Raw genomic sequence first — 26801 nt, 5'->3', positions numbered from 1 at the left:
CATGTGGGTACGGGTCCAAGCACTTCAGCCATCGCGCTCATGCTTTCCCAGGTGAATTCATGGGGAGCTGGGTTGCAAGTGGAGCAGCTGGGACTTGAGCTGTCACCCTTATGGAATGCTGGTGATGCAGACAGTGGCTTAACCTGCAATGCATCATTGTTCCCCTGCTTATGTTTCCAACTTAAAACTTTTTTGTCTGCCATTTTGAAATTTCATTGCAACATTAATATGAATGTTAGCTTCAAGATGTGAAATCAATATTGCGCCAACTTAATTTTTTTCAAATATTTTCCCGTGATTTATATAAAGTGTTGAAAAGTTGGAAAACACAAACAGTATAAAGAAAATGATACTCACCTATCCAAAGATAACTGTTAGCACTTTACTTTTTTTTGCTCAGATTTAAAAAAATACATATAATTGAATATGTGTTTAGTTTTATATTTGCTTTTTCCAGTTAACATTATAATGTAAGCCATTTCTCATACCATTAACAATTCACCGCTGTCATCTCCAAAAGCTTGTATTGGGGTGGACGTTTGTGGCAGGAAAGACACAACTTGGGAACCCACATTCCATATCAGAGTGCTTGAGTTTGAGTCCCAGCTCCACCTCCAATGCACACCCTGGGAAGGCAGCAGGGCCTCAAGTAGTTGGGCCTTTACCCCCAGTTGGGAGACTCTTCCGGCGTTCCTGGCTTCTGACCCGTCCAGTTCTGGTCATTGCTGACATTGGGAGAGTGAACCAGCGGATGGGCATTCAGTGCTCCCATTTTCCTACTTGTCTCTTAGAAGTTCTTGTACTGTTGGTGTGTTTAATTGGATTTCAAAATAAGGGTTGGTTGTTAGGTGTTAAGGTTATTTTAATCTAAAAGTTCTACCTCCCATCTCTTTTTCTGTTTTTGTTTTTAAACTTAACACCTTTTCTGTCTCCTTCCCAGAGAATTTGTTGGTTGATAATCTTCTATTAATGCAATTCTGTCATTCATTGCTCATTTATTTGTTGGAACACACCTCTGATCAAGCTATTTGATGACCTTGGATATATTTTAATTAGAAAAGACCAGATGGATACTTTTGTTCCTGCTTCTATGTGTCCATTTTCAAACTGATGTGCTTCTCCAGAATCCTTCAAGGGAGGACAGGGCATTTTGTTTTGCTCTAACGTCACTTTGATCACATAGATTCAGACGTATCTTGGGTGTTTCAGTCCACTATGGCTATTCTTTGGTTGCTTACATTGTTGGTCTTGGCCTGTGATGACCCCTTCTAACTGGCTCCCAAGTCTTTTTGAGGCTCTTCTACCAGTCTTTGAGTTTTCTTTCTTGGATAAATTATTATAGACTAATTAGTGCATCATATTTACTGCTCAAGTCTGGCATCAACCATGTGTCCAAAGACCTTGAATTCTTTTTGTGGGACAGACTGAGAAGCCACAGGCGAGTGGTGGAGGAGCACATTCTTACTTGGGCTGGTCGTTGTTTCTCTATGGCATCCTGTCTGAGGGCCACGTAACTGTTTGGTTTTGATAAATATGTCGGTTTACTTAATCACTTGCCTGGCAGTGATTGCCTGTGAAGTGAATATCTGCTAAGATAGATTTTTCATATTGTGATTGTGTTAAGTAGTAATGGGTCAAAACGTATACACAGATTGCTAATTTATACTCTCAAGAATAGTAAGAGTATATTTTGCCTCACATTCATTAGCATTAAGTACTTTTAAAATTTTTGTTACATGGATTAAATCATTTTATTTCCTATTGTAGCAGAATTTTAATGTGCAGTTCTATTTTACTTTCCACCTTGACAAACCTTCTCATACTCTTAAGTGAATTATCTTGGGATTGAAATGTTTTTGTCTTATTTTTTGTGAGTTATTTATTAAGGGTATTTATTTTGGGCACAAAATTTGCTTCTTTTATGATGCTTTTTGGCATACGGAAGTTCTTAAAAGTTTGTCTAAGCATGTCTATCAGTTTTCTTATTTATAATATTTTTAATGAAAATAGTAAAATCTTTTCCATTTGTCATTGTTTTATTCTCCTCCTCTGTTTCTGCTTGCCCTTCTTCCTCTTCCTTTCTAGCTTAATTCTCTGATTTACTTAGAATAAAGTAAGGAACCAGCTCCATCTCTATCTCCTGTCCCCATATACAGCTGTTGTTTTAGTGTCATTTGTTAGAAAACCCTCCCTTTACCTGTGCTGACTTAAAACGTTAACCTTGTCATCAGTTTTTCCCCCCTTTGGACACGGTTCTTGTACTTATACAGTTGGTCTATATTTTTGCATAAATCAGTTGATAGCCTATATTGTTTAGTTTGATATTCACTAAAGTGGTATTTTTTGGGGAGCCCTGTGCAATAGCCAAATGGCTAAAGTCCACACCTTGCATGTGCCGGGATCCCATATGGGTGCCTGTTCTAATCCTGGCAGCTCCACTTCCCATCCAGCTCCCGGCTTCTGGCCTGGGAAAGCAGTCAAGGATGACCTACAGCCTTGGAATCCTGTACCCGCATGGGAGACCCAGAAGCAGCTCCTGGTTCTTGGCTTTGGATTGGGTCAGCTTTGGCTGTTGTGATCACTTTGGGAGTGAATCAGTGATCAGAAGATCTTCATCTCTGTCTCTCCTCTGTATATCTGAATTTTTCAATAAAAATGAATAAATCTTAAAATGGTATTTTTTATTTAAAATGATTTAACTGCTCACTTCTTTTTTTTCCTTCTCTATGAATTTGAAAATCATGATCAGATTTCATAAAAGAAAAATCCCAGTGGTGTCTTTTATTGCCATTACTTTAAGATTATATAAATTATCTTGGAACATAATTGTGTTTCAAATACATTTTAGCCCCTTATATAGGGTTTGTAATGTCCTTCACTGTAGTTCTGAGTTTCTGTAGTTTTGTTGGTATTTTAATCTTTTTCTTTAGACCTTTCCAACATTTTATTGCTTGTATGTAAGAAGAAAAATAGTTTTGAAAATACCTGTTTTCGTGTATCTAGGTATATTCAGTTATTTAACTGAATCTGGACTTTCCCTGGATATCCTGACTTTCAGGCCTATTGGCATGTACAAAAGAACATTTTTTAAGTTAGACAAAAGTTGTGTATTTGAAAAACTTATATAACTATTACATAGCACACAGCATATCAGTTATGTATTTTATGTTTATAAAATAACATTTAAAAACTTTGTTTCATTGCAGCCCTTTCTACCTTTGTCTGACAGTGGTGTGATCTACGACTCTGATGAAAGTGTTCACAGTGATGAAGAAGATGAGGATGCCTTTTTTTCAGATACACAAATTCAGGAGCACCAGGATCCCAACTCCTATAGGTAAATAAAGCTTTTCTTTTATATTTATAAAAAGCCAGATGTTACTAATCTTTTTAAAAGAGATATTTATTTTTATTTGAAAGTAAGATTTACAAAGGAGGGATCCTGCATCCACTGGTTTACTCCCTAGCGTGGGTGCAGGGCCCAAGGCCTTGGGCCATCCTCTGCTGCCTTCTTTGGCAGTAAGCAGGGAGCTGGATGGGAAGTGGAGCAGCTGGACATGGACCAGTGCCCTTAGGAGATGCTGGCACCGCAAGCACAGGATTTTCCTGTTAGGCCACTGCTCCAGTGATGTTAATAATTTTCAGTAACATTATCATCATGAACTTATATACGAGGTGTTTTAGATGTTCGAGTTAGGAATTCCGTACCTTTGAGATAAATTTCTCAAAAATAGTTATTTTCCCTCACATCCAGTTTCAAGGAATAGCTTTTAAACAGATTGAAAGCACACACTTTTTTCATAAGGAAAATTAATTTATTGATATTAGAATAATATATCATTTATTGACATGCTATTAGTTTCCACATGATCACCAGGTAGGTTTCAGATATTCCAAATGTGGCACATAACTGCGGGTTTCGTTCCAAAGACTGTAAAAATGCCACTTTAATGTTGTAGAAGACAGCAGCAGCTTTTGTTCTAGGTTGTAGTTGGGCTGGACTATTGATGGGAAGTGTTATTGCTCCTGTCAGGGTTATGTTTAATTGATAATGTTTTGGGTTTTGTCCTCCTTGACCAGCTGGGCTCTCCTGCATTTGACAATGGTTAAACTAGTACTTCACAATGTCAAGAATTTCTTCCCTATTGCTGGACTGGAATTCTCTGGTGAGTTTGGAAGTTGATAATTAATGTTATTAAATATAACATCACTGTCAACTTTCTCTATACAAAAAGGCCATGTGGTAGTTCTAACAACACTACATTGAAGACTTTTGAAGTCTTACTTTGCGTTTTAATCTGTGGTTTTGGTTCAAAGCTGGAATCACTGTATAAAGGACTGAGGGGGCAGTCTAGCAGTTCAGACATTTCACCGCTCACCTCAGAGTGCCTGGCCTTGGGTCCTGGCTCCAGCTCTGAGGCAGTGGCAATGTAGTTGGTTTCCTGCCACTTTGTGGGAGACCTGGACAGTCGTACATGCAGGCTTCCCTGACTCCTCCTCCTCCTAGTGCTACCACTGGGCTGTTCACTGGGATGGGAGCCTCCCTTCTGCCCTGTACTTAACCCTCCCACACTGAAAAGGAAAAATCAAATAAAATAGTAGATGAACTATCAAAACTGTTTGAGCAGGACCCTCGGAGTGCACCTCCTGTTTGGGGATCTGGAATGGGTGGGAGGCTGGGTGGGGCTTTTCCCTTTGTTGTTCCCCTAACCCCAGATACAGGGAAAAATATTACTGTGGAAACAATGGCATTACCCACTTTCACCCTGTAGCCCTTGACCCTTTGTACCCTAATCAACTAAGATTATTAAAAAAATATATAGTAAACCAGACAGGGGCAACTAGGCATATCTCCATTCATTTTAGAGTGTTGGCCTTTTCTGTTAAAAGCATTAAGAATTCAAATAAGGGCAGTGTGTAGCTCCAGAGGCTAAGCCATTACTTGGGACACTGGCATCCCACATCAAAGCGCCCATCCGAGTCCTGGCTCTTTGCTTCTAATCAGCTCCCTGTCCCTATGGCAGAGAGAGCAGGGCAAGGTGGCTCACTGTACTTGGGTCCAAACCATCCACATGAGTGACCTGAATTGAGTTCTTGGCTTCTAGCTTCCCTTTGCCTCAGCTCGGGCTGTTTTGGAAGCAAGCTAGTGGATGGAAGATAGCTATTTACTTATCTCTCCCACTTTCCCCTTTTCATCACTCTGGTTTCAAATAAGTAAATCTAAAAAGAGAATTTAAATAGCCTTAGATTAACATTTTCTAATTTATTTGTATTTTCAGAATCTTGGCTATAAGAATTTGGATTTTATAAATAAGTGGATGATGATCAGTACTTTGTCTGAAAATAAAATGACAATTCTGTCACCTTTTAGAGCTGCCTGTGACATCACCATTAGGTATTGCTGTGATTAAGAACTTGGAGAACTGGGAACAGATCCTGCAAGAGAAAATGGATCACTTTGAAGGTCCACCCCCTAACTATATCAACACATACCCGGCAGACCTTTCAGGAGGAGTTGGGCCAGCTATTCTTCGAAATAAAGCCATGTTAGAACCAGAAAATACTCCATTCAAGTAAGAAAGGTCTTACAGTGCTGCTGAGAGTATAGCTTATTTAAGAGTTAAAAAAAATACTGATAACTTTTGAGACATTACAGCTTTTAATATGCAGTCTTTTTTTAAAAAGATTCTCTAAGGAAAAAAAATCAGAAATCTGGATATAAAGTCATTTTCTATACAAAAAGCCTTAATTTTATAATATCTGTAGTGTGTTTTTTTGAACCTCCTATAGATGTTTTGTTTTTCTTTGGTTATTGTTTTCTGGATAACAATGTATTGTATGTAAGCAAGGTACCAACCACTGAGTTTTGTTAGCCAAACAGTAAACCTGTAAAGGTTCCAATGTTTGCATCTTCCACCTGCTTGCTTAGGCCCCTTCCAAAGCAGGAGGACATACAGAGTCTAGCTCCTGTGCGTGACAGAGCAAGGCTGGGTACCCTGGCAGGCTTCTTGCCATCTCAGCCGTGGCTTCAAAGGCATCGGTATGCGCTCTCACCTGCAGGATCAACCTAAGGGGTGATTTGAAAAGAATAAGAAATTCATTTGTCACTCAGTGCAGTTAGGAAATTGTTAGGTGAAATAATAAGCTAAAAGTCATAAAGCATATTGAACTCAATGTTGTTGACAAAAATGGTATTTTCAAGAAATATGTCACTATGCAGCATATTTTCTGAGGACTGAAACTGTATGATATGTTTTTTTTAAAAACAGATCCCGGGATTCTTCTGCACTTCCAGTCAAACGGCTTTGGCACTTCCTTGTTAAACAAGAAGTCCTTCAGGAGACATTTATTAGATATATTTTCACCAAGAAAAGAAAACAGAGTGAGGTATTAAGAACAATTTTTGCTTATTTTTAATGTTAACATTTGTGATTTAGTGCTTGCTTTACTTTAAAGCTGTCATTTTGGTTGAAACTTTGTTTTCGTGCACCATGAGTAGGCCAAGCATACTGAAGTATGAGAGGTCTTGTATCTCCTGGTTCACTCGGAATGGCCCCTAGTCCTGACAGCAGGAACTCCATCCCTGGGCTGAACCAGCGCCATCTCCTACTGCCTTTCCAGCTGTCCTGGCAAGAAGGTGATCAGAAACAAAGCAGCAGTATTTGAACCAGCACTGCAATATGGGGCAATGTCACAAGTAATGATGGCTTAACCCACTGTACCATCATTCCCCCTTTACACTGATGATATTTGATAGGGAAATCATAGAGACATATTATTGGTGGCTTGCCTTTCATTCAAGCTACCAGGTGTAGCACTTAAAATGATGCCAACTATAACTTCTATGAAATAGTCAGAAATGGATTTAAAATGAAAGATATTTGGTAAATTAGGACTCACAGAAAGCTACTTGATTGAAGAACTCAGTGAATCACATTATTAAATTTAAAAATTTATCAGAAAAAATAAATTGGGGGGATTAGACCGAATAGCTCAAGGGTTAAGTTCTCACCTTACAAACGCTGGCATCCTGTACGGTCACCAGTTCGCATCTTGGTTGCTCTGCTTCCCATCCAGTGGTGGTCTGGGAAGGCAGTCAAGGATGATCCAAAGCCTTGGAACCCTGCACCTGCATGGGAGACTCCGAAGAAGTTCCTGGCTTCAGGTCAGCTCAGTTCTGGACATTGTGGTCATCTTCCAAACCAGTTGATGGAAGACCTTTCTGTCTCCTCTATTTTTACTGGAAAGGCAAATCAGATTTGATAAAGAAATCTTAAGGCGGAGACATAGTCAAATGGGTTTGGAAAGGATGCCAGGGAGCTCAGTGTTGTGGGAAGCCTCTCTGAACAGGTTTGTGTGCACCTTAGGCACTGTCTTGCCCGTCAGGGTCTTCTGTTCCTCAGCTAGGCCATGCCCTCTGCCAGTTTCTGTGCTTCAGGGATGGGAAGTGCAGGCTGCATTCTGCTTTTCTCCCAGCAGAGGGCCTCGTGAACAGGGAAGTGAAAGATGGGTAGCTCCTGTTCTCAACTGCGCTGGGAGCTTTCCCTGTCTCCTGGGGAGGAGTACCTGGCTGGGAGTTGGGGTGGAACAACTTTACCATAGACTCTTTTGAATGAAAGTACTATCTTGTCCAATGCAATCCAGTAACACTTTCTATGATGATGATGAGCATGTGCATGGTTATGGAGGACTTCACATGTAGCTACTATAATTGGTGGCCTGAATTAAAAAAAAATTTTTTAAGATTTATTTTTATTAAAAAGTCAGATACACAGAGAGGAAGAGAGGAAGATCTTCTGTCCAAGAGTTCACTTCCCAAGTGAGTGTAACAGCTGGTGCTGTGCCAATCTGGAGCCAGGAGCCAGGAACTTCCTCCAGGTCTCCCACACGGGTGCAGTGTCCCAAAGCTTTGGGCCGTCCTCGACTGCTTTCCAGGGCCACAATTATGGAGCTGGATGAGAAGTGGAGCTGCCGGGATTAGAACCGGCACCCAAATGGGATCCCGGCATGTTCCAGGCGAGGACTTTAGCTGCTAGGCCATGGCGCTGGGCCCTGAATTTATTTTAATCTAAATGTAAATAGCCACATCATCAGTGGCTACTGTATCATCTATTGATAGAGTCACCAGTTCTCCGAGCCCATGTGCAGAAACTGTTCTAACTCACCGTGAAGTCAGCCCTGCAGGACGGGGGTCTGTTTAGTAGGGTATGCTTCTGCTTCTCACAGGTGCTCTGTAGAGACTCAACTTCAAGGTCTTAAAACTGCCATAACTTGGGCCTGGAGCGGTGGCGCAGTGGTTAAGGTCCTTGCCTTGCATGTGCCGGGATCCCATATGGGTGCCGGTTCTAATCCCAGCAGTTCCACTTCCCGTCCAGCTCCCTGCCTGTGACCTGGGAAAGCAGTCAAGGACGGCCCAAAGCCTTGGGACCCTGCACCCGCGTGGGAGACCCGGAAGAGGCTCCTGACTTCGGATTGGCTCAGCTTCAGCCATTGCGGCCACCTGGGGAGTGAATCATCGGACGGAAGATCTTCCTCTCTGTCTCTCCTCCTCTCTGTATATCTGCCTTTCCAATAAAAATAAAATCTTAAAAAAAAAAAACCTGCTATACCTGACATACATAATTTTTGTTTTGAAATGTTTTTTGTGTTTGTTAAAATGGTCACATTAATTTTGCTATTCATGTTTTTTTCTGTATGATTTATTTCAATTTAGTTTTTACCCTCTTTAACGGTGTGACCATTTCAGCATCAAGTGCCTCGTTCTCTAATTTTGTTTCATGCATGTGTTTGTGTTTGACGGTGTGGTGTGTTTAGTCTGTAGAAGAACATGTGGAGCAGGTCAAACAAAACTGCGTAGCAGAAGATTGCCACATCAAGGTAGTATCCCACACGACTGTGTTCAGAACAGTCGCCACAGTTCCAGGAGCTAACTCCCCGCCCTCTGGTACTAACCGAGGCTTCCCGGCCGGCTAACCGGAGATCCGACTGCCCCGGGCCGCCGGAGCGGGGCGGGGGGCACGGTCTTCCTGCTCCCATTCTCGCCCCGTCATTCGCCCAGTCTGCTCCCAAGTGTGACTGCTTCATCTTTTCTTCCTGGTTCTTCATCTTTCCTTCCCTCCACTGCAGAGCTCAGGCCATTGCAGCCTCCTCCTCGTCTCCTGTCCTGCCAGCATCTCCTGACTCGCACACTGCACTTTCCAGTGCCTTCTCTCTTCTGTGACTCCTCTGCCTCTTAGCGCATGCTCTGCGTTCTTACTGCAGACTGTTCATGCACTCTTGGTAAACTGGAAGAGGCACTGCTGTTGCTAGCAAGGATTACTCTTAAACGTGTTAGTCTGGTGGAAATCGTTTTAATTGGGGTGATTCCAGGGTATCAGAGAATTTATACTAATTTTCAACTCCGCAAATTGTCCTTACCTGTTTTCTTGCCGCTGCTGCTTGGTTTTCTTGTCTTCCCTGTAAGATTTTGGAATGTGCAGAGCTTGGTACAGAGCCTCAATAACTTCAGCTGATGTGTATTTTGTAGGTTGAAGCGGACCTGGGCTATCCAGGAGGAAAAGCAAAGGTCATTCACAAGGAATCTGACATGATCATGGCGTTTTCTGTTAATAAGGTAAAAGCTTATAAATAAGTAAACATTATCAAGAATGCTCTTTTTAGTGGAATTGCTTAACACATTGACTCTACCTTTGCTTTACAGGCAAATAGTAATGAAATTGTTTTGGCTTCAACACATGATGTTCAAGAACTTGATGTTACTTCTCTGCTGGCCTGTCAGTCATATATATGGATTGGAGAAGAATATGACAGAGAATCCAAAAGGTTAGTTTCATGGTCAAATTTTGAATGTAAATTTTATTCAAGAATTTTTCATTAAACCATTAAGTACATAATTTCAATTAAAAAGTATATATTTTTGTTGGCTAAGGCTTATCTGCCGATAAAAATAAAAATGAAAGGCTTTGCTTACAGTGATGAACAAGTTATAGACTCATATCTGATAGGCGCTGTGTTAACAACTGACACTTCAGTATTTAACCTCAAATGAGAGGAATTACACAGCATTCAGTAAGCTCAGGCAAATAATTGAAAAATTAAAAGCAGGAAACGATATACAATATACTGTCTAGATGATTTCTTGCATGATTTTTCAGTGTTTCTTTCAAGTTAGACACTGCACTGAAAGTGTTTATTTAGGGATTTCTTCCCCATGTTTGTCTTTTTCATTTCTACAGATTCTAAAATGTGATAGGCCTGGGAATGCTACCTTGATGGCCCCTCCTCTTGTTTGGTTGAATTGTGTCTTTTGTTAGTATGTAGCTAGACTTCTTTTAGTATGCCCCCAAAACATTATATTGCCTATTTTATCTAAAGGGACAAACTTCACCAGTAAGATTAGAGGTGACTGACTCCTAAGTCTTTTCAGGGACACTTACTTCATTAAGTGAAGGATGTTTTACGGGTGTCTGGCAGCACTGATTGCAGTTTGTGTTTAGAGGAAATGCAACCTCCGTGTTTGCCTTTCACAGTTCAGATGATGTTGACTATCGTGGTTCCACTACAACTCTGTACCAGCCCAGTGCCACCCCCCATCCAGCAAGCCAGGCACACCCACCTTCTTCCCTGCCATGGCTGGGCAGCGGGCAGACCAGCACGGGAGCGAGTGTGGTATGTTACCAGCTCTTACAGGTTCTTAGGAATGGTCTGTGCCGTGGGCTCCTGAAAAAGACAGCGCCATTACTTTGCGTGGAAAATGAGTTTAAAGAGGAGGGGCAGTGGCTTGCGGGGAACAGCTTTGGTTGCGACAGTGACCCTCGGCAATTAGCGCCATTCCTGTCCTCCACTACCATTTTGGGGATTGGTGAAGTCAGGAAGGAATTTGTGTTGACTCTTAGCGTTTCAAAGTGTCAGGAATGTTCTCGCTTTCACCATAGTGGAGTACCACCAAGGTGTCCTGGTTGTCCTGCTGGCAGGGAGACCCCTCTCCAAGGTGCCTCCCCGGCCACAGCTGCCCTGGCAAGTGACTGCCCCCTCAGCCTACTCAGGCGGGTGCTCAGTGTTAAGTGGCTCAGACAGCCGTGCCAGGCTTTCCTTCAGCAGCAAGTTGTAGGAAAGTACAGACTGTAATTAAAGTTGTTCTCATCTCTGCTGCACAGAGGGAATCAGTTATCTTTCCTTTCTTTTAAGCTTATGAAACGGAATCTGCATAATGTTAAGAGAATGACCTCACACCCCGTCCATCAATATTGTGAGTATCTGAAGGCTGCACGTGTCTTCTGTCATTTGGTGGTGTTTTTTTTTGAGATGTTGGGGCTCTGACCTTGCACTCTCCCTTCGTGTTGCAGACCTCACAGGTGCCCAAGATGGCAGCGTGCGAATGTTTGAGTGGACGCGGCCTCAGCAACTTGTCTGCTTCCGTCAGGCTGGTAATGCCAGAGTCACCAGGTTATATTTTAACTCTCAAGGCAACAAGGTTGGTTCTTGAGCATTTGTGCTGAAGTTATCCAGTAATACTTGTGGCTGTTTAGAAGTAAGAGGTTAATTAAACCACATCAGGAAAATAAAAGTTGAGTGGTGCTGGGGGTTGAAGTCTATGTATGGATCCTCTTAGTACCTATAAGCAGATGAATAACTGATTCATACTGACTACTCAAAATTAAAAAAAAAAACAAAAACAAACAAAAAAACAACCTGCTTCTGTCCAGTTGGGTGGTGCATGTCAGCACCGTCAGGTCCTCGGGAGGAACCGTGCTGTTTCTTACTGAACTCCACTACAGAGGCTGAGAGGGAAACAGTGAGGGTGGGCTGAGCAGCGGTGGAAAGCTGGCAGAATTGACAGGCCTGGGACTTTCTTGGGAACGACAGCAGCACAGGCCGAGCCACACGCAGGGTGGCAGCTCAGGGGCCTCAGGAGTCCGAGAACCTGCACTGAATCTGGATGCTTTTTCTTACAGTGTGGAGTGGCAGATGGAGAGGGCTTTCTCAGTATCTGGCAAGTTAACCAAACCGCCTCGAATCCTAAACCTTACATGGTAAGTGAGCCCTGGTGGGCCTGCTGGCGGGCACACGGGGTTCTGCAGGCTCAGCGCAGCAGCCTGTTTGGATGGACCCTTGCTCGCTTTACCATGATGGTTCACATCGTATTTTCAGAGCTTTCTCTGTGCGTCCACTTGGGATACTTTTTAATTATACTCTTTTTGAAAGCTCTGAGCTCGTAGCAGCAGATTTTGTAGAGTGAACATTAAAGGTCTAACTCTCCAGCCCCATTGCCTCCTGAATTTTGCCCACTATATAAAGACTAATTTCTGGGCAACTTCATCCACTAGTCCAGCACATGGTAAGGAGGAGGCTGAGCAGAGAGGAAGTGACCCTGTCCTGCCTGGGACTCTGGCATCCCACAGCTGGAGATGCAGAGGGTCCCTGCAGAGCACCCAGCTGCTTGGCAACTTCATAGGTCCTTAACTATGTGTGTAAGACATTTCTTTTCAATTAGTAGAGACTACCATAAATCATGTCACAGAACTAGAAATGATGTTGAATCTGTTTTTTGCCTTCAGTCTTATCTAAACCTGGATTATTGTAGATAGAGAATTTTAAAGTATAATGGACAGTTTTCTGACCTCCTCCTCTGGGTTCTTACCTCTAAATTCCCATCATCACCTGAATCGCCAAGAAAAGCCCAGCAAGCAGTTTCTCCCACTGCTGTAACATCCCTATGACATGGAATTGACCGCAGGCTCGCTTCTGACCACCTGGGGTGGGATAGAAGAAGGATGGTTGTATTTAATCAGTTAATTAGACATAAGTCCCTCACCCCACAGCCTGGGCATGAAATAGCCTTCCATGTTAGATGGTTATTATTTAAAGTTTATTGGTTGGATTTGAATATAATAGGGCTCATTTGGGTAAATTCATTGATGTCTTACTCTTAGTCAATTTCGAGTTAGTTTTTGTTTTTCAGATTATATAACTGCATATTACTGGATATTAGCCCAATAGCAAATGACAGTGAATTGTCTGTCACTGTTTGTCCTAGACTGGTTTTACAGATAGTTCTTTGCTTCCGCACATGGTGTGTCTCTGCCAGCCCGTGCTGTACTGGGTACTTAGATAACACCTCTTGCGCTTGGTTTCCCGTAGAGCTGGCAGTGCCACAGTAAGGCTACAAGTGACTTTGCATTCATTACCTCTTCAAGTCTGGTTGCCACGTCTGGACAGTCCAACGACAACAGGTAGGTCGGCAGAAACAAAGCAGGAAATAAGAGAATGTTAGCCAAATATTTTTGCAGAAAGTATGGATATAATTTTGTGAGTTTTTTTTTCCCACCCTAGGAATGAAAATACGGTTTTGCACAATTCTGTTTTTTTTTTTTTTTTTTTACTGAAAAAGATAAAAGCAAAAAGTATTTGTGTAGTATACCAGAAAGCATGCGTAATATTTGGGTGAAGCCACGCAGTCACCTCACTTCCTTCTCATGTGTAATACTTTGCAGCTTTTCTGTGCCCGAGGTTCCTGCCACCTGAGGCGGGGCAGTGCGGGGCCCCTGGGGGAGACAGGAAGCGCTGAGCTCTCAGGAGATCTAGACCCCGGGTTCCTGCTGCTTCCCTGGTTGGGGCTCACTGAATAAGTGAAAATATTTCAAGACGAGATTTGCCCCTGGTGATTAGTTAGAACATTTTTATGTACATATTTTTATTTATGTATTTTGTTTCTTTAAAAGAAACGTATGCCTCTGGGACACATTAATCTCACCTGGAAACAGCCTCATTCATGGTAAGTCAAGTCTGTGGTTTTTAACACCGTAGCAAAGAATGCTCTCCTGCTTTTGTTTTGGAGAGTGAATCTCTGTTCACTCACAAGTTGCAGTTGGAGGTTCAGGAGAGTTGGCTGCCTTGCTGTGTGTGTGAGGTCACAGCGCTCCAGTTAGCTTAGAAAACCAGGCGTGGAGAGTGGAGCAGAGTATTCGGTGAGCTCAGTAGAAACAAGATCAAGGTTTAAAATTTTAACTAAAGAGCTGAAAATATGGAGCCTGGCATGATGGTTAACTGGCTAAATCCTCACCTTGCAAGTGCTGGAATCCTGAATGGGTACCGGAACTTGTCCTGGCAGCTCCACTTCCCATCCAGCTCCCTGCCTGTGGCCTGGGAAAGCAGTCGAGGACAGCCCAAAGCTTTGGGACCCTGCACCCACGTGGGAGACCCAGAGAAAGCTCCTGGCTCCTGCCTCGAGATCAGCTCAGCTCCAGCTATTGCGGCCAGAAGGGGAGTGAACCAGCAGATAGGGTATCTTTCTCTGTCTTTCCTCTCCAACTAAACTTTTTTTTTTAAACAAAAAAGAACTGGAGATGTAAATAATTCCACTTAAATGTTATTCCTTTTGTTAGGGACACTAATTTGGCAAGTACTGTCTTAAAGATCTCTGGTAATAAATTATTTTGAACAAATATTTCTCAATTTGCTGACGTGCATTTTAAGAGATGCAGAATATTTTCAGTTTTGTCTGACCATAAGAAATGTTCATGCTAGCATAGTTGCTACCTCAGAATATTGTTTGTAATTTTTTTTAAATTTGATGGGGGGGGGGGAGAAGACAGAGCTGCCATCTGCTGGTTTACTTCCTAAATGCCTAGAGGCTGGGCAGACACTCCACTGGAGCCATCCCCACTCATCTCCTGATGTGCCTCAGCAGGAAGCTGCAGTCTGGGGCAGAGCCAGAACACCAGATTCCGGTGTCTCAACCAGATCGCTGCTAGGTCAAAACCAGCCCTCTAAGAGAAGCTTAGGTGATGTTTTAGTTACGGGTCATACTGAAATGACTGGACCACCAGAAGTCTGGTCTCAGGGCTGGCACAGTGGGTAAAACTGCCAGCTGCAATGGGGTGTGGATTCACGTCCTGGTTGCTTTGCTTTCCTTGCTGATGGTTTGGGAAAAGCAACAGAAAATGGCTTAAGTGCTTGGGCCCTTGCTGCCCACGTGGGAGGCCTGAGAATCCTGGCTTTTCCTGGCTCGCCCACTGTGGCCATCTGAGGAGTGAGTCAGTAGATGGAAGCCCACTATCTGTAACATTGACTTTCAAATATACAAATCTTAAAAAAAAAACTCTGGCCTCCTCATTTTTGCTTCTGTATACTACTGGGGCAGCATAAGGTTTCAATTTCTCTTTTCTGTGTGTTTCTTAGAGATTATGGGTAGGTATTTTTTCTTACATGGCTTTGCATTTTTCTTTGGTCAGTATTACTAAATAATGACTTAAAATGAGGGAACTTGAAATTAAATTTTTTTCCACCAAAATAATTTTTGCATAAATTGCAAGTTTCTGCATACTATGAATTTCCATAAGCAATTAAAAAAATAATTGAAAGACAGAGAGCTCACATCTGCTGGTCCCCGCGCATATGTCTGCCAGATCTGGAAGTGGGGAGCCCAGTCTAGATCTTCCATGTGGGTAGAAGGAACCCAGTTGTCACAGCCCTCACCCAGTGTCTGCATTCGCTGGCAGCTGGAGTCGGGCGTTCTGAGAACTGCAACGTGGTATGCAGGCCTCCCAGCTGTCCTCTTAGCCAAAGCTGGCTGCATGGACATCCCCATCTGGAACGTTCTGAAGGCTGCTACTATGCATGGATTTCAAGATTTTTAGTACCACAATAAACTTACCTGTTAAGTGCAGTTTCCATGAACTTTTTGAAGTATCCCCAGAAACAGACCTTTGAATGAAAATGCCTCAGTCACGTCTGTGTCACGTAGAGTGGGGTTCCACAGTGTCAGCATCACAGGGCTGAGGTGGGAGACAGCTGCCAGCGTTTCCCTCTGCAGGCTTCACGTGTCATGACCACGGCGCCACCGTGCTGCAGTACGCGCCCAAGCAGCAGCTGCTCATCTCCGGAGGCAGGAAGGGCTGCGTGTGCGTCTTTGACATCCGGCAGAGGCAGCTCCTGCACAGCTTCCAGGCCCACGACTCGGCCATCAAGGCTCTGGCTCTGGATCCCTGCGAGGAGTTCTTCACAACAGGTTCAGCAGAGGGCAACATCAAGGTGAGTGGGATGGAAAGAGAGAAGCCCCGCACACGGCACCGTCCCCGCTCTGGAAGAGCATGATGGGAAAGGCAGACACCCCGCTCTCTGCACTGTCTAGTCATTGGAAGCGGTAGAGACCTCTGGTGTGAGCGGAGGGTATGCGCCTAACCAGCGCCTGGTCATTTTTCTGGCAATGTTAGCTTGGCTCCTCACAACCTTCTCCTACCTGCACCCTCAGGGCTTGGGTGGTTGAGGTGAGGGTTCCTGGGCCTGGTGTAGGATTGGAAACAGGAAACTCCTTACCTTCGTGCTTGTTTGCCTCGGTGCCAGGCTAAGCGCAGGTGAAGGCCTGGTGACCTGCAGCAGGGTGTGCAGAGAAGCCATGGGGCAGGATGCCGAGGCTGCCCTGTTGCTGAGGTGGCGGCTGGGAAACGGCCGGTGTAACAGGAATTGGCTGTGTTGTCACTTTGGATGTCTGTCTTTTTACCTTTAACCCCAGGTCTGGAGACTGACAGGCCACGGCTTGATTCACTCATTTAAGAACGAGCACGCCAAGCAGTCCATATTCAGAAACATCGGGGCGGGCGTCATGCAGATCGACATCGTCCAGGGCAGCCGCATCTTCTCCTGCGGCGCCGACGGCACGCTCAAGACCAGGGTTTTGCCCAGTGCTTTTAACATCCCTCACAGAATTCTTGACATCCTATAGACAAGATGGGGGTTTTATTTTTGTATCTGTTTCCACTGGAAAAACTAAGCCACGCTGCACTTACTAGGCATTCCTGCTTTCCAAGCAGTTAGCACATTGGACATGAGACAGAATTCTCTGTAGGACTGGAGTCTGATCCCAGCTGGGGTTACCCGAGTCCTGTGTAGACGGGGCCGTGGGAGGAATGTGCATGTACCTTGTTCCAGTGCTGTCACACTTAAAACCAGATCACACGGTCACACCTTGTATTGTGTGAAGAGTAGTTCTCTGCAGCATCTAGTAAACCCAATTCAGAAACGTGAAATCAGCGAGTGAGTTTGGAGAACCAGAGGCCCTCCACGCCGGCCCAGCGAGAAGTCGCTGGCTCAGGTTTCCTGTCCTCCTCCTGCGTCACTGAGCATGCCCGTGGCCTTGTCCCCAGCGCAGGCTCCTCACAGGCGCCCTGGCCGCAGCCCACCACCCCAGGAACCCAGGGCGCAGTGGGCGGCGGCTGCTCTCTGGCCAGGTCGGCATTTTCATTCTTTCCTGCTGAGTATTTTTCCTGTTAGTGTTTCTACTGAGCTAGTACTGTAACCTGCGAATGAGTGCAAACTTAAATGCAATGTTTTCTTCACAGTTTGCATTTTCACTTTTTTTGGACTGCTGGTTTTTTCTATTTAAATATTTGCCTTCATCTTAGGAATGTAACATGTGAACATTACATTTGTAGTTAACTGAAACATACCTTCGTCTGGTTTAGTACATTTTTTTCACACATTCAAGAATAAACATCCACCTTTAAACAGGCTATGTTGAAACTACACCCATAGAGCATTTCTTATCAATTAAAATGAATGTTAGGCTTCTTGTGGCCAGTTAATAGTTGATGAAATTGGTGATATTATTTATTGCCACAGCCTATTGTATAAGCTATGCAGAGTTAAATATTATTTGCTTGTAAAATATTAGCCAATGTTGTCATATTTTGATGCATTTCCTTGGTTATGACCAAAAATGTTCTTGAGATATTGAAACTGATGTCTCTGTGTTAAATGTTTACCAGCAAATCGTCTCATCATGTTAATGAGAATGTTTACTGCCTGGCCGGGAACTAGTACAATGTAAGGGCATAAAAGCACCTTTCTCTGAAGGCAGTGTGATGTCCAGGCTGTGATACATATGTAAGAGAAAAATAAATGTTATTTGTTAAGAGTTTTAGCTTGCTTTGGGCTGTTTAACTATACTGGTCTGGCATTGTTTCAGATGCTATTCCACTGTTGTAACAACATTTCATTTGACAAAATATTGAACTGTGTGATATTTGCCATTACTCCAGAGGCACCCCCAAGGCAGCCCAGCCTTGTGAAGGGGTTTACTTGACTCACGGTCCTGGAGGCCCGCTGTCTGGGATGGGGGCCCGGTCATGGCCTTCGTGCGGGGGGGTGTCACATGGAGAGGGAAGATGTCTGTTTTCAGGGCTGCTTTCAAAGTGTTTTGGGAAATGGAACTAAGTTTTAGTGCAAAAATAATTTAGAATCTATGCATACAAGGGATCTTCAAGCAGACTATGAGAAAATATATCATTTGAAAAGCTATGCATGGATTTTGAAATCTCTGTACACCAAAACGACACTTGGTCCCATTTTCATGAATTTCTGAAGTACTCAGGTATGTCCACGTGTCTCTTAAGCCACCAGGGTTTACTTGAGGGGCTGCACCCCAACAACAGCCTAGTCAGATCACTGCCAGAAGACCCACCTCTGAACACCACAACTGAATGAAGTTTCCTTTTCTTTGTGCCAATTAACAAAGGACTTTAGGGACTAAATTGCAAGAGTTTGGGGTCAAAGCATAGTCAAACCACAGTGAACTGAGGATTTTTAAGCTCTTTGCGCATTACTCCTACAGAAATACTTACTGACAGGCAGGTGGTGCCATGGTAAAGATGTCACAGCGGACAGCCACGTCTCAGAGTGGCTGGGTTCAAGTCCTGGTTCCACGTCGGAATCTGCCTCCCTGGCAGTATGCACTCTTGGGGACAGGGGAGCAGAAGCCAGCCCGCCTGCTGGGGACATCTGGGGAGTGAGCCCGTGACTAGGATGCCACTATCCCTTTGTCCTTCAATTGCCTAGAAGTGCTTAGAAGGTGTTTAGTAAGTGCCTGATATACATGCTAAATGCCACTCCAGGAAAGGGTGAGTCAGAGATGGGTAGGGGCCTCCCTGCCCTTCTGCAGACACACCTAACAGTGCTGACATGAGGGCAGGAGTTGCACTGGGAATGACGCTTCTGAGTAGTGAAGAGGCAGAGAGGACGAGGAGCCATTTGAATGCACACACATCTCACACGTGGCAGAGTACACCAGACCATTCCATAACGTGGCATTCTCTCCACCGCCATGTGAAGGTGCTTCAAGAAGCTCATGGAAAATGGAATTCACAGTCTAGAGGGGGGCAAAGAAAGGTGGTGGCTAATAAAACACTGCCATGAGCATCTCCCCTTGGAAAGTTACTCAGGCACCCTTTGTCCCCTTCAGCAGAGGCCGAGGCCAGAAGAGACCGTGGCGCCTGATAGTAGTACAGTAAGACGACTGCTGAAGAAGGCAGTAAGAAGTGTTACATCACCCCTCCTCCAGCTCCAAGTAGCACAATGTGCCCCCCACCACTTGGGGACGGCAGGGGCAGGTGCAGCAGGAAATCAGTACCAGGTCTACCATGACTAAACTGAGTGGGTAAAAGATAGGACCAGGCCAGACTGGACTGGACCGCTGCATAGCCGTGGCCTTCAATCTACTACCTGGCCACTGTCAGTGAGGGAGAGCTGCTCTGGCCGGGGTGGGGAGGAGCAGCCATGCTCCAGCTGCCATCAAAATACAGTGGAAGAAAACATCAGGAGAATACACCACAGTGCCCCCAATAGAACTAAGGCCAAAATAGCCTCCCAAGCTGACAACCAAGGTACTTCTGGAAAAAACCTTTTACCCAATAGCCATGCTTTAAAAGTGACAAGAACAACTGATCTACCATATTTGCAAATACCACTGCAGAAACAGGCAACAGGAAAAACAAGGCCCCATCATGTCCTCAGAGGAACAAAATAGCATTTTAGGAACAAACTCCAGAGCAAAGGAGATTGACAGAATGCCTGCAAAGAGACCAAAAAAAAAAAAAAAATCATTGTATTCTCTTATCTCTCAGGTGCTTAAGACAGTTTAAGAAAATTCGTCTCAGAGGACATGCCCAAAAAAGAAAATGAGAACTCAGCAAGTTAAAAAAAAAGTTGAAATGCCCAACAACCTACTAGAAGTGGAAGAATATATAATCTTCATATTCCAGTCAGGCCTAATGAAGAAGAAAGCCTCTGAGATCTGTGTTCACCGTGGGTCTCTGTGGAGACGAAAAGAGGAGTAGGGAAAAGCTACTCAGACTTACAATAGCTTCACGACTCCTCCATCTTGGGAACACTGGACACAGAGCTGCAGGGGGCTCACAGGACCCGACGCCCATGGTCATGTAAGATCCTCACCTGACGCATCTCAGTGAAACTCAAAGTGCGACACAGAGTGAGCATTCCGAAATGTGTGTGGTGAGCACCCAGCCACACGCAGGCCAACGCCCATTAAGCTTGGGACATTTTTTTAAGCAGAAACATCACAGAGCAGAACACTGGGTGACATGTTCCAAGTTCTAAAAGAAAAAAACTTCCAGCCAAAAATGCTATACCAAGGGATATAAGTAAGGACTTTTGACGTAAAAACTGGGAATTTGTCACCAGCAGATTAGCCTTACAAAGATGCAGAAGCATATGTTACACGAGAAGCAAAATAAATCATTACCACATGAAAACAAAAAGAAAACTTGCTGAAAAAGCAAGTAAAAAAGCAAACTAAAGAATCAGATGTTCTTAAACAGGAACCACTAAATCACAAAATGATGGCAAAATAAAAATGCAAGATATTTGAATAAACAGTGCAAATGTTTTAAAATAGCATAATTAAGTCACTAATTATCAATAAGGGTCATGAATGTAAATAGAGTGACTTTCCCAATGAAGATACAGATGGGCCTGGCACAATGGCTCAACTGGCTAAACCTAGCCCTTCAAGTGCCAGCATACCATAAGGGCACTTGTTCTTGTCCTGGCTGTTCCACTTCCCATCCAGCTCCCTGCTGAGAAAGCAGTGGAGGATGACCCAAAGTCTTGGGACCCACACCTACATGGAAGACCTGGGAGAGGCTCCAGGCTCCTGGTTTCAGATTGGCTCAGCTCTGGCCATTGTGGTCACTTGGGGAGCAAACCAGCAGATGGAGGATCTTTCTCTGTGTCTCCTCTTTGTAAATCTTCCTTTTCTATAAAAATAAATGTCTTTAAAGAACAAAAAAAGATACAGGATGGTGGCCAGTGGGGAGGAGCCATTTGTGGCACCAGAATCCCATGATGGATACTGGTCTGAATCCCAGTTACTCTGCTTCTTCCTGGTCCAGTGTTCAGTCGACGTTGTTGATAGGTAGGAAAATATGGCCTTGGGAAGTCCATGGGCCCGGCACCCATGTGCTAGACCTATATAGAGTTCCTGACTCCCACCTGGACTAGACCTGGCTAGTGCAGCTATTCAGGGAACAACCCAGTGGATGGAAGAGCTGTCTCTCCCGTTTTTCCATGACATTGTGTTTAAATCAGTAAGTAAATCTTTACAAAAACTAATTCATAAAGATTCAGATTCACTTGAGGGCCAACAAGATGCTGCCCACTGGAACCTCAGGTTCCATTAAAGACACACCAACTAAAAGGTTGGGAAAGGTGCTCCGTGCAATCAGAAATACAAGATAGTAGGGGAGCTGTATTTACATCAGACAAAATGGATTTTAAGACAAAACAATGTAAAAACAAAGAACGTCATTTAATGATCAAGGGATCAGTTCAAAATGAGACATACTCATTGCAAAAGGGTCTGTACCCAACGCCACAGCACCCCATCTTCTGAACCAATATTAGATCTAATGGGAAATGTCGGCTGTGGCACGTGGTGGGGGGAATGCCAGCAGCCCACTTTCATCAGCGGAACAGATCAGACATTCCAACAATCCAGCAGCATCAAAAACAATCCACACGCAGACCGAATGAACCTGACGGGCAGGAACACAACAGTTCTTTCCACCAACAGCTACTACATAGAAATGTTTTTCCTTTAGCACATGGGACACTCTTTAGGTCATGGACATAAAACAAGTCTTAAAACAATCAAAATCATATCACATTATTTTTCTGGCCACAATGAAATAAGACTGGAAATCAACAAAACAAACTTTAGGAGTGCACACACACATGAACAATGGATCATTGAAGAAACTGGAAGGAGGATTTAAAAACTCACTGAAAGGAGCAAAATGGAAGCACAAAGTACCAAAACTCACAAGAAGGTGTCCGAGCTGCGCGGTGTTGAGAGGAAGGTGTGTAACAACAGGCACCCACACTGATGCTAAGCCATCTAATGTTTGCTTTCAAGATTGCAAAAGGTCTGGAAAAAGCAAGCCAAACCCCAAATTACTAGGCACAAAGAAACAAACATCAGAGAAGGATTAAATAATCCCCTCAAAATAGAAAATGTCAATGAAAGGTAGCATTGTTTTTTTTTTTTTTTTTTTTTTGGTGGGGGAACATAAAATAAAACTATTAGCTACAGGGCCCGGCGCGGTGGCGCAAGTGGTTAAAGGTCCTCACCTTGCACGCCCGGGATCCCATATGGGCGCCGGTTCTAATCCCGGCAGCCCCACTTCCCTTCCAGCTCCCTGCCTGTGGCCTGGGAAAGCAGACGAGGACGGCCCAAAGCTTTGGGACCCTGCACCCAGGTGGGAGACCCGGAAGAGGCTCCTGGCTTCTGACCGGCATAGCATCGGCCCGTTGCACTCACTTGGGGAGTGAATCATTGGACGGAAGATCTTCCTCTCTGTCTCTCCTCCTCCTCTCTGTATATCCGCCTTTCCAATGAAAAAATAATAAAAATAAATCTTAAAAAAAAAAAAAACTATTAGCTACAGTAACCAAGCAAGAAAAGAAGGCTCATGTAAATCAGAGACTAAAAATGAGCTATTACAAGTGATTCTGCAGGACCTGGGGTCTGAGAGTGGAGCGTATGGGTCAGAACTGGCCTTCTCTGTTGCTAAAGATGGAGCAGTGGACGGCATGCCCAGATGCACATGGGGGATATGGCAGTCCATTGGGGCCTGCAGAGGACATCTGGTACCATAGCAGAGATGGAGAACAGAACAAATTGGACAACTCTCCCAGCCAAGCGTTGACAGCAAGTGTCTGATAAATGGAGACTCTAAGGTGGACTATGTCAGCCAATGGACCTTGGAAGGATTTCCTCATCATTGAAGCAACATCAGTAGCATGTCAGAACTATCAAAACCACTTGAGCAGTAACCTCAGAGCATGCTCCCCATCGGGGACCCTGAGATGACATTGATGGCTGTCCATCCCCAGCTACTGATGCAGCTAGGATGCTGGTTGTGGCTTCTCCTCTCTCTCCTTTTACCCCAGATACAGGAAGAAGAAAAAACTGGAAACAGTGGTCTCATCTACTTTCCCCTATTCCTTGACCCTTCCCACCCTGATCAGTGGTCCACATAGGCATGCATCCTTCTCAACTATGTAAACATCAAAAATAAAATTTAAAAAAAAGATGATGCTGGAGAAACACAAAGATAATTAGAAATAACTACAAACAACTATAGACCTACAAATTGAAAAACCTAGAAGAAATTGAAATTTCTGGATACTTGGAACTTACCCAAATTGACTCATGAAGACACAGAAAACCTGAGCAAACCAACAAGACCAATGATATTAAATCAGTAATCAAAAAGTCTGACAAAAAATAAACCCAAGACCAAACTACTTAACTGCTAAATGAAGAACATTGATTATTCTCCAACCATCCCTCTCACCAAATCAAAGACATGAAGGGCGAAACCCCTGAACTGATTCCACATGGCAATCCTCGTCTACATCCCAGTGCCACACATGGACTCAGGAACAACAGGAGCAAACTTAGCGATCCATCTCCCCAATATCAGAGATGCAAAAGCGCTCAACCAAATGCTTGTAAATGAACCCAAAAGCACACCAAAAAATCATTCATCATGGTCATATGGAATTTATCTCAGGGAAGGTTCTCCATAAGCAAATCTGGGTGCACATTTGCCCTCGGTGTCCAGGTGCCCGTTGAGTTGCCCGTGTCCCACACTGCAATTCCTGGATCTGACTGACTTCTGATCCTGACTCTGGATCCAAGCTCCTCCAGCCCCAGGAACCAGTGGTCGAGTCCCTGCCATCTACGCGGAGACCTGGACTTGGCTCCTGGTTCCAGGATGTGTTCTCTGGCCAGGGCTGAGAATGTTTCCAGCATTCTCGTTCATGGGCTGGAAGCACTCCTTTTTCTTTGTCTCTCAGATACATATTTTTTCTTTAAAATGACCAGCACATAAAAAGGAACCATGCCAGGAAAAGGCTAAGTGGTTGCTCTAGCATTTTTGGTATCCATTTACAATCAATTGAAGTCCATGTTTCAGTGACAATATAGTGCCCTTCAAGGAGTCAACTGTCCCTCCTCATCTCCAGCTTTTCCCTTCCATCCCTTGGAGTGCCCGTCGTTCATCTCACTTACTCATATTCCCAAAATATCTTTGCTATTTGTTTGAATGGTTACCTACTAGTTATAAATAAGAAAATACTTTCAGTTTATTTTCCTGATACTTTTAATGTAAATCAGCTTTTGCCCTCCCCCTCTCTTATACACACACACACACACACACACACACACACACACACACACACGTGTGTCTCTCTATAAATCTTTCTCTATAACTCCACAGGCAGATTCAGATTCAGGTGAGAGATTCCATATTTTTGTGTTTGAGTCTTTTGAAGGGTGATTTCATTGGCCATAAAATTGTGATTTGGTGGTTTTTTTTCTTTCAATCCTTTAAATATTTCACTTCATTCTTTATGTGCTTATATGGTTCAGAAGAGAAATTTTTATTCTTATCTGTAAGTAAAGTGTTTTCTAAAAATATTTGAAAGGCAGAGTGACCTAATTATTTGGAAGTTAAGCGAGAATGAGGGAGTTCAGCTCCCTGCTTATAATCTGAGAAAGCAGAGGCTGGCAGTTCAAGTACTTGGGACCCTAAAAACCACATGGTTTTAGGAATCCAAAGTGCCCAGCTTTGGATCAGCTCAGCTCTGGCCACTGTAGCCATTTGGGGAGTGAACTGGCAGATGGAGGATCTCTGTCTCTCCTTTTCTCTGTAAATCTGCCTTTCCAATAAAAAATAATCTGTAGATTATATATATATATATAATCAGCTGGTTCACTTCCCAAATGCCTGCAACCGCTAAGACTGGGTCAAGAATTTCATCCAGGGCTATCACGTGGGCCACAGTGGTCCAGTTACCTGGGCCATCTTCCACAGCTTTCCCAGGTGCGTTGCTAGGGATCTGGGTAGGAAGCAGAGCAGCCAGGACCAGAACCAGCACTCCTACATGGGATGCCAGAGCCCCAGGTGGCAGATCAATTCTCTGTGCCACAACACTGTCCCCTGATGTAGATGTTATCAGGCCTCAGATCATCCTTCAACATGCAATTCCCATCTTCACTTTGACACTGACAAGGTAACTTCCTGGGGCTGGTGTCGTGGTGTGGCAGCTGAAGTCACCTCCTATGTTACTGACATTCAGACGGGCACGGATTCAAGCCCCGGCCACTCCACTTCTGATCCATCTGCCTGCTGTGCACGGGGAAAGCAAGAAGAGATGGCCGAGTGCGTGGCACTTAACCCACGTGGGAGACCTGGGAAAAGCTCCTGGCTTCAGCCTGGCGCAGCCCTGGCCATGGCGGCCATCTGGGGAAGGAAGCAGCAGATGTAAGCTCTCTCTCTGCAGCTCTGCCTTTCTTTTTTTTTTTTTTTTTATTAACATTGTATTATGTGATACAGTTTTATAAGCACTGGGGAGTCCCCCCACCCCTCCCATACCCCTTCTCCCATAGTGGATTGCTCCATCTTGCTGCATAACCACAGTTCAACTTCAGTTGAAATTCTTCCATTGTAAGCATGTTCCTAGCATAAAGTCCAGCATCTTATTGTCCAGATAAGTTCAGTGGCCTCTTGGGGAGACCTTCTCTGGTCTGAAGGTAGAGCTAACAGAGTAAAGTTCCGGTCAGTTAAGACCCCCAACAAAACAACAGCGTCGCTATACAATGTTATGGGATTAGTTGGTATAGTGTTGAGTGAACAATATCCGCACCTCTGGGTTTAGACAGTATCTGTAGCAGGTTCAAAAAGTAACAATCAACCAAGCATAAATTACAGGTTAAATCCAGGCAAACATTAGATGTCTGACATAGTATTGAGTAGACAATATGTTAACACTACATGTAAGTTCTTGATTACCTTCTACCACTATTTCAATGTCGCCTCCTCAGTTGAGGTGTGTAACGATTTTGGGGGGTGTTGCAGAGAAATCTCTCATACCTTGCTAATGAGTCTTTATGTTCCATCTAATAGTATATGAGTGAGTCTTTGATGTCCTATCTCTATTGTTCTTTGGTTATCTCATCCTATTAGTGTGTGTATATGAGTGTGTGTGTAAGTGTGTGTGTGTGTGTGTGTGTGTAGGGGGAGAGGGGGTTTAGGAGGAACCTTGTTGGTCTTTGTAGAGGGTGGAGGCCCAGAGCTGAAACTAGGTAAGGACTGGAGAGGATTCCTCCCCCACTGTCCCGCCGGAAGTTTATTGATCTTCTGGTTCTGATGACCAATCGTGGTTCCTAGTTGTTGTTCTGATGTCGTTGGTTCCTATGTGGAAGGACTCGGGTTTCTTCCATCTCATGTAGCTGGTCCAAAGAGAGGGGGTGTCTGTCCTCTGGGTTCACAGCATTCGGAGGCATTCCAAATCCCCGTGTTCTCTTTGGCGGTTGCGTTGACGTTCCTGTGTCCATTCTGATGGACCTTGGTGGGAGTCCGGGAGTCCTTATGGGTGGGGGTTAAGCCTCCTCCAGTCCCCCTGTTCCACTCTGGGGTTCTCCCCTATTCTGTGCATAT

General features: G+C 44.1%; 1 protein-coding gene across 13 annotated transcripts in view; it reads left to right on the top strand.

Annotated features, from left to right (window-relative positions):
• DMXL2 (Dmx like 2) overlaps nt 1–20090 on the top strand; it is a 149764-nt gene extending 129674 nt beyond the window's left edge. For 4 of the 13 annotated variants that reach the window (XM_040968705.1, XM_040968704.1, XM_040968711.1 and 1 more), the window contains 15 exons: nt 3207–3337; nt 4081–4166; nt 5372–5573; nt 6270–6387; nt 8815–8877; nt 9527–9613; nt 9701–9822; nt 10530–10668; nt 11188–11248; nt 11346–11473; nt 11955–12032; nt 13141–13232; nt 13722–13774; nt 15815–16032; nt 16514–17917. In XM_040968705.1, coding sequence (XP_040824639.1) covers nt 3207–3337; nt 4081–4166; nt 5372–5573; nt 6270–6387; nt 8815–8877; nt 9527–9613; nt 9701–9822; nt 10530–10668; nt 11188–11248; nt 11346–11473; nt 11955–12032; nt 13141–13232; nt 13722–13774; nt 15815–16032; nt 16514–16723 — 1788 coding nt within the window. In that variant the 3' untranslated portion in view covers nt 16724–17917. Of the gene's footprint in view, nt 1–3206; nt 3338–4080; nt 4167–5279; nt 5574–6269; nt 6388–8814; nt 8878–9526; nt 9614–9700; nt 9823–10529; nt 10669–11187; nt 11249–11345; nt 11474–11954; nt 12033–13140; nt 13233–13721; nt 13775–15814; nt 16033–16513; nt 17918–19898 lie in introns of those variants that run through there. The other 9 variants (XM_040968717.1, XM_040968716.1, XM_040968707.1 and 6 more) reach the window with 6 other exon arrangements.
• Nucleotides 20091–26801: the final 6711 nt, after the last annotated feature.

Source organism: Ochotona curzoniae, unplaced genomic scaffold (assembly GCF_017591425.1).
Source record: "Ochotona curzoniae isolate NIBS_2020 unplaced genomic scaffold, NIBS_Ocur_1.0 scaffold_4701, whole genome shotgun sequence".
Classification (NCBI taxonomy): domain Eukaryota; kingdom Metazoa; phylum Chordata; class Mammalia; order Lagomorpha; family Ochotonidae; genus Ochotona; species Ochotona curzoniae.
Note: the sequence above shows the minus strand (reverse complement) of the source record. Positions and strands in the feature narration are given on the sequence as shown.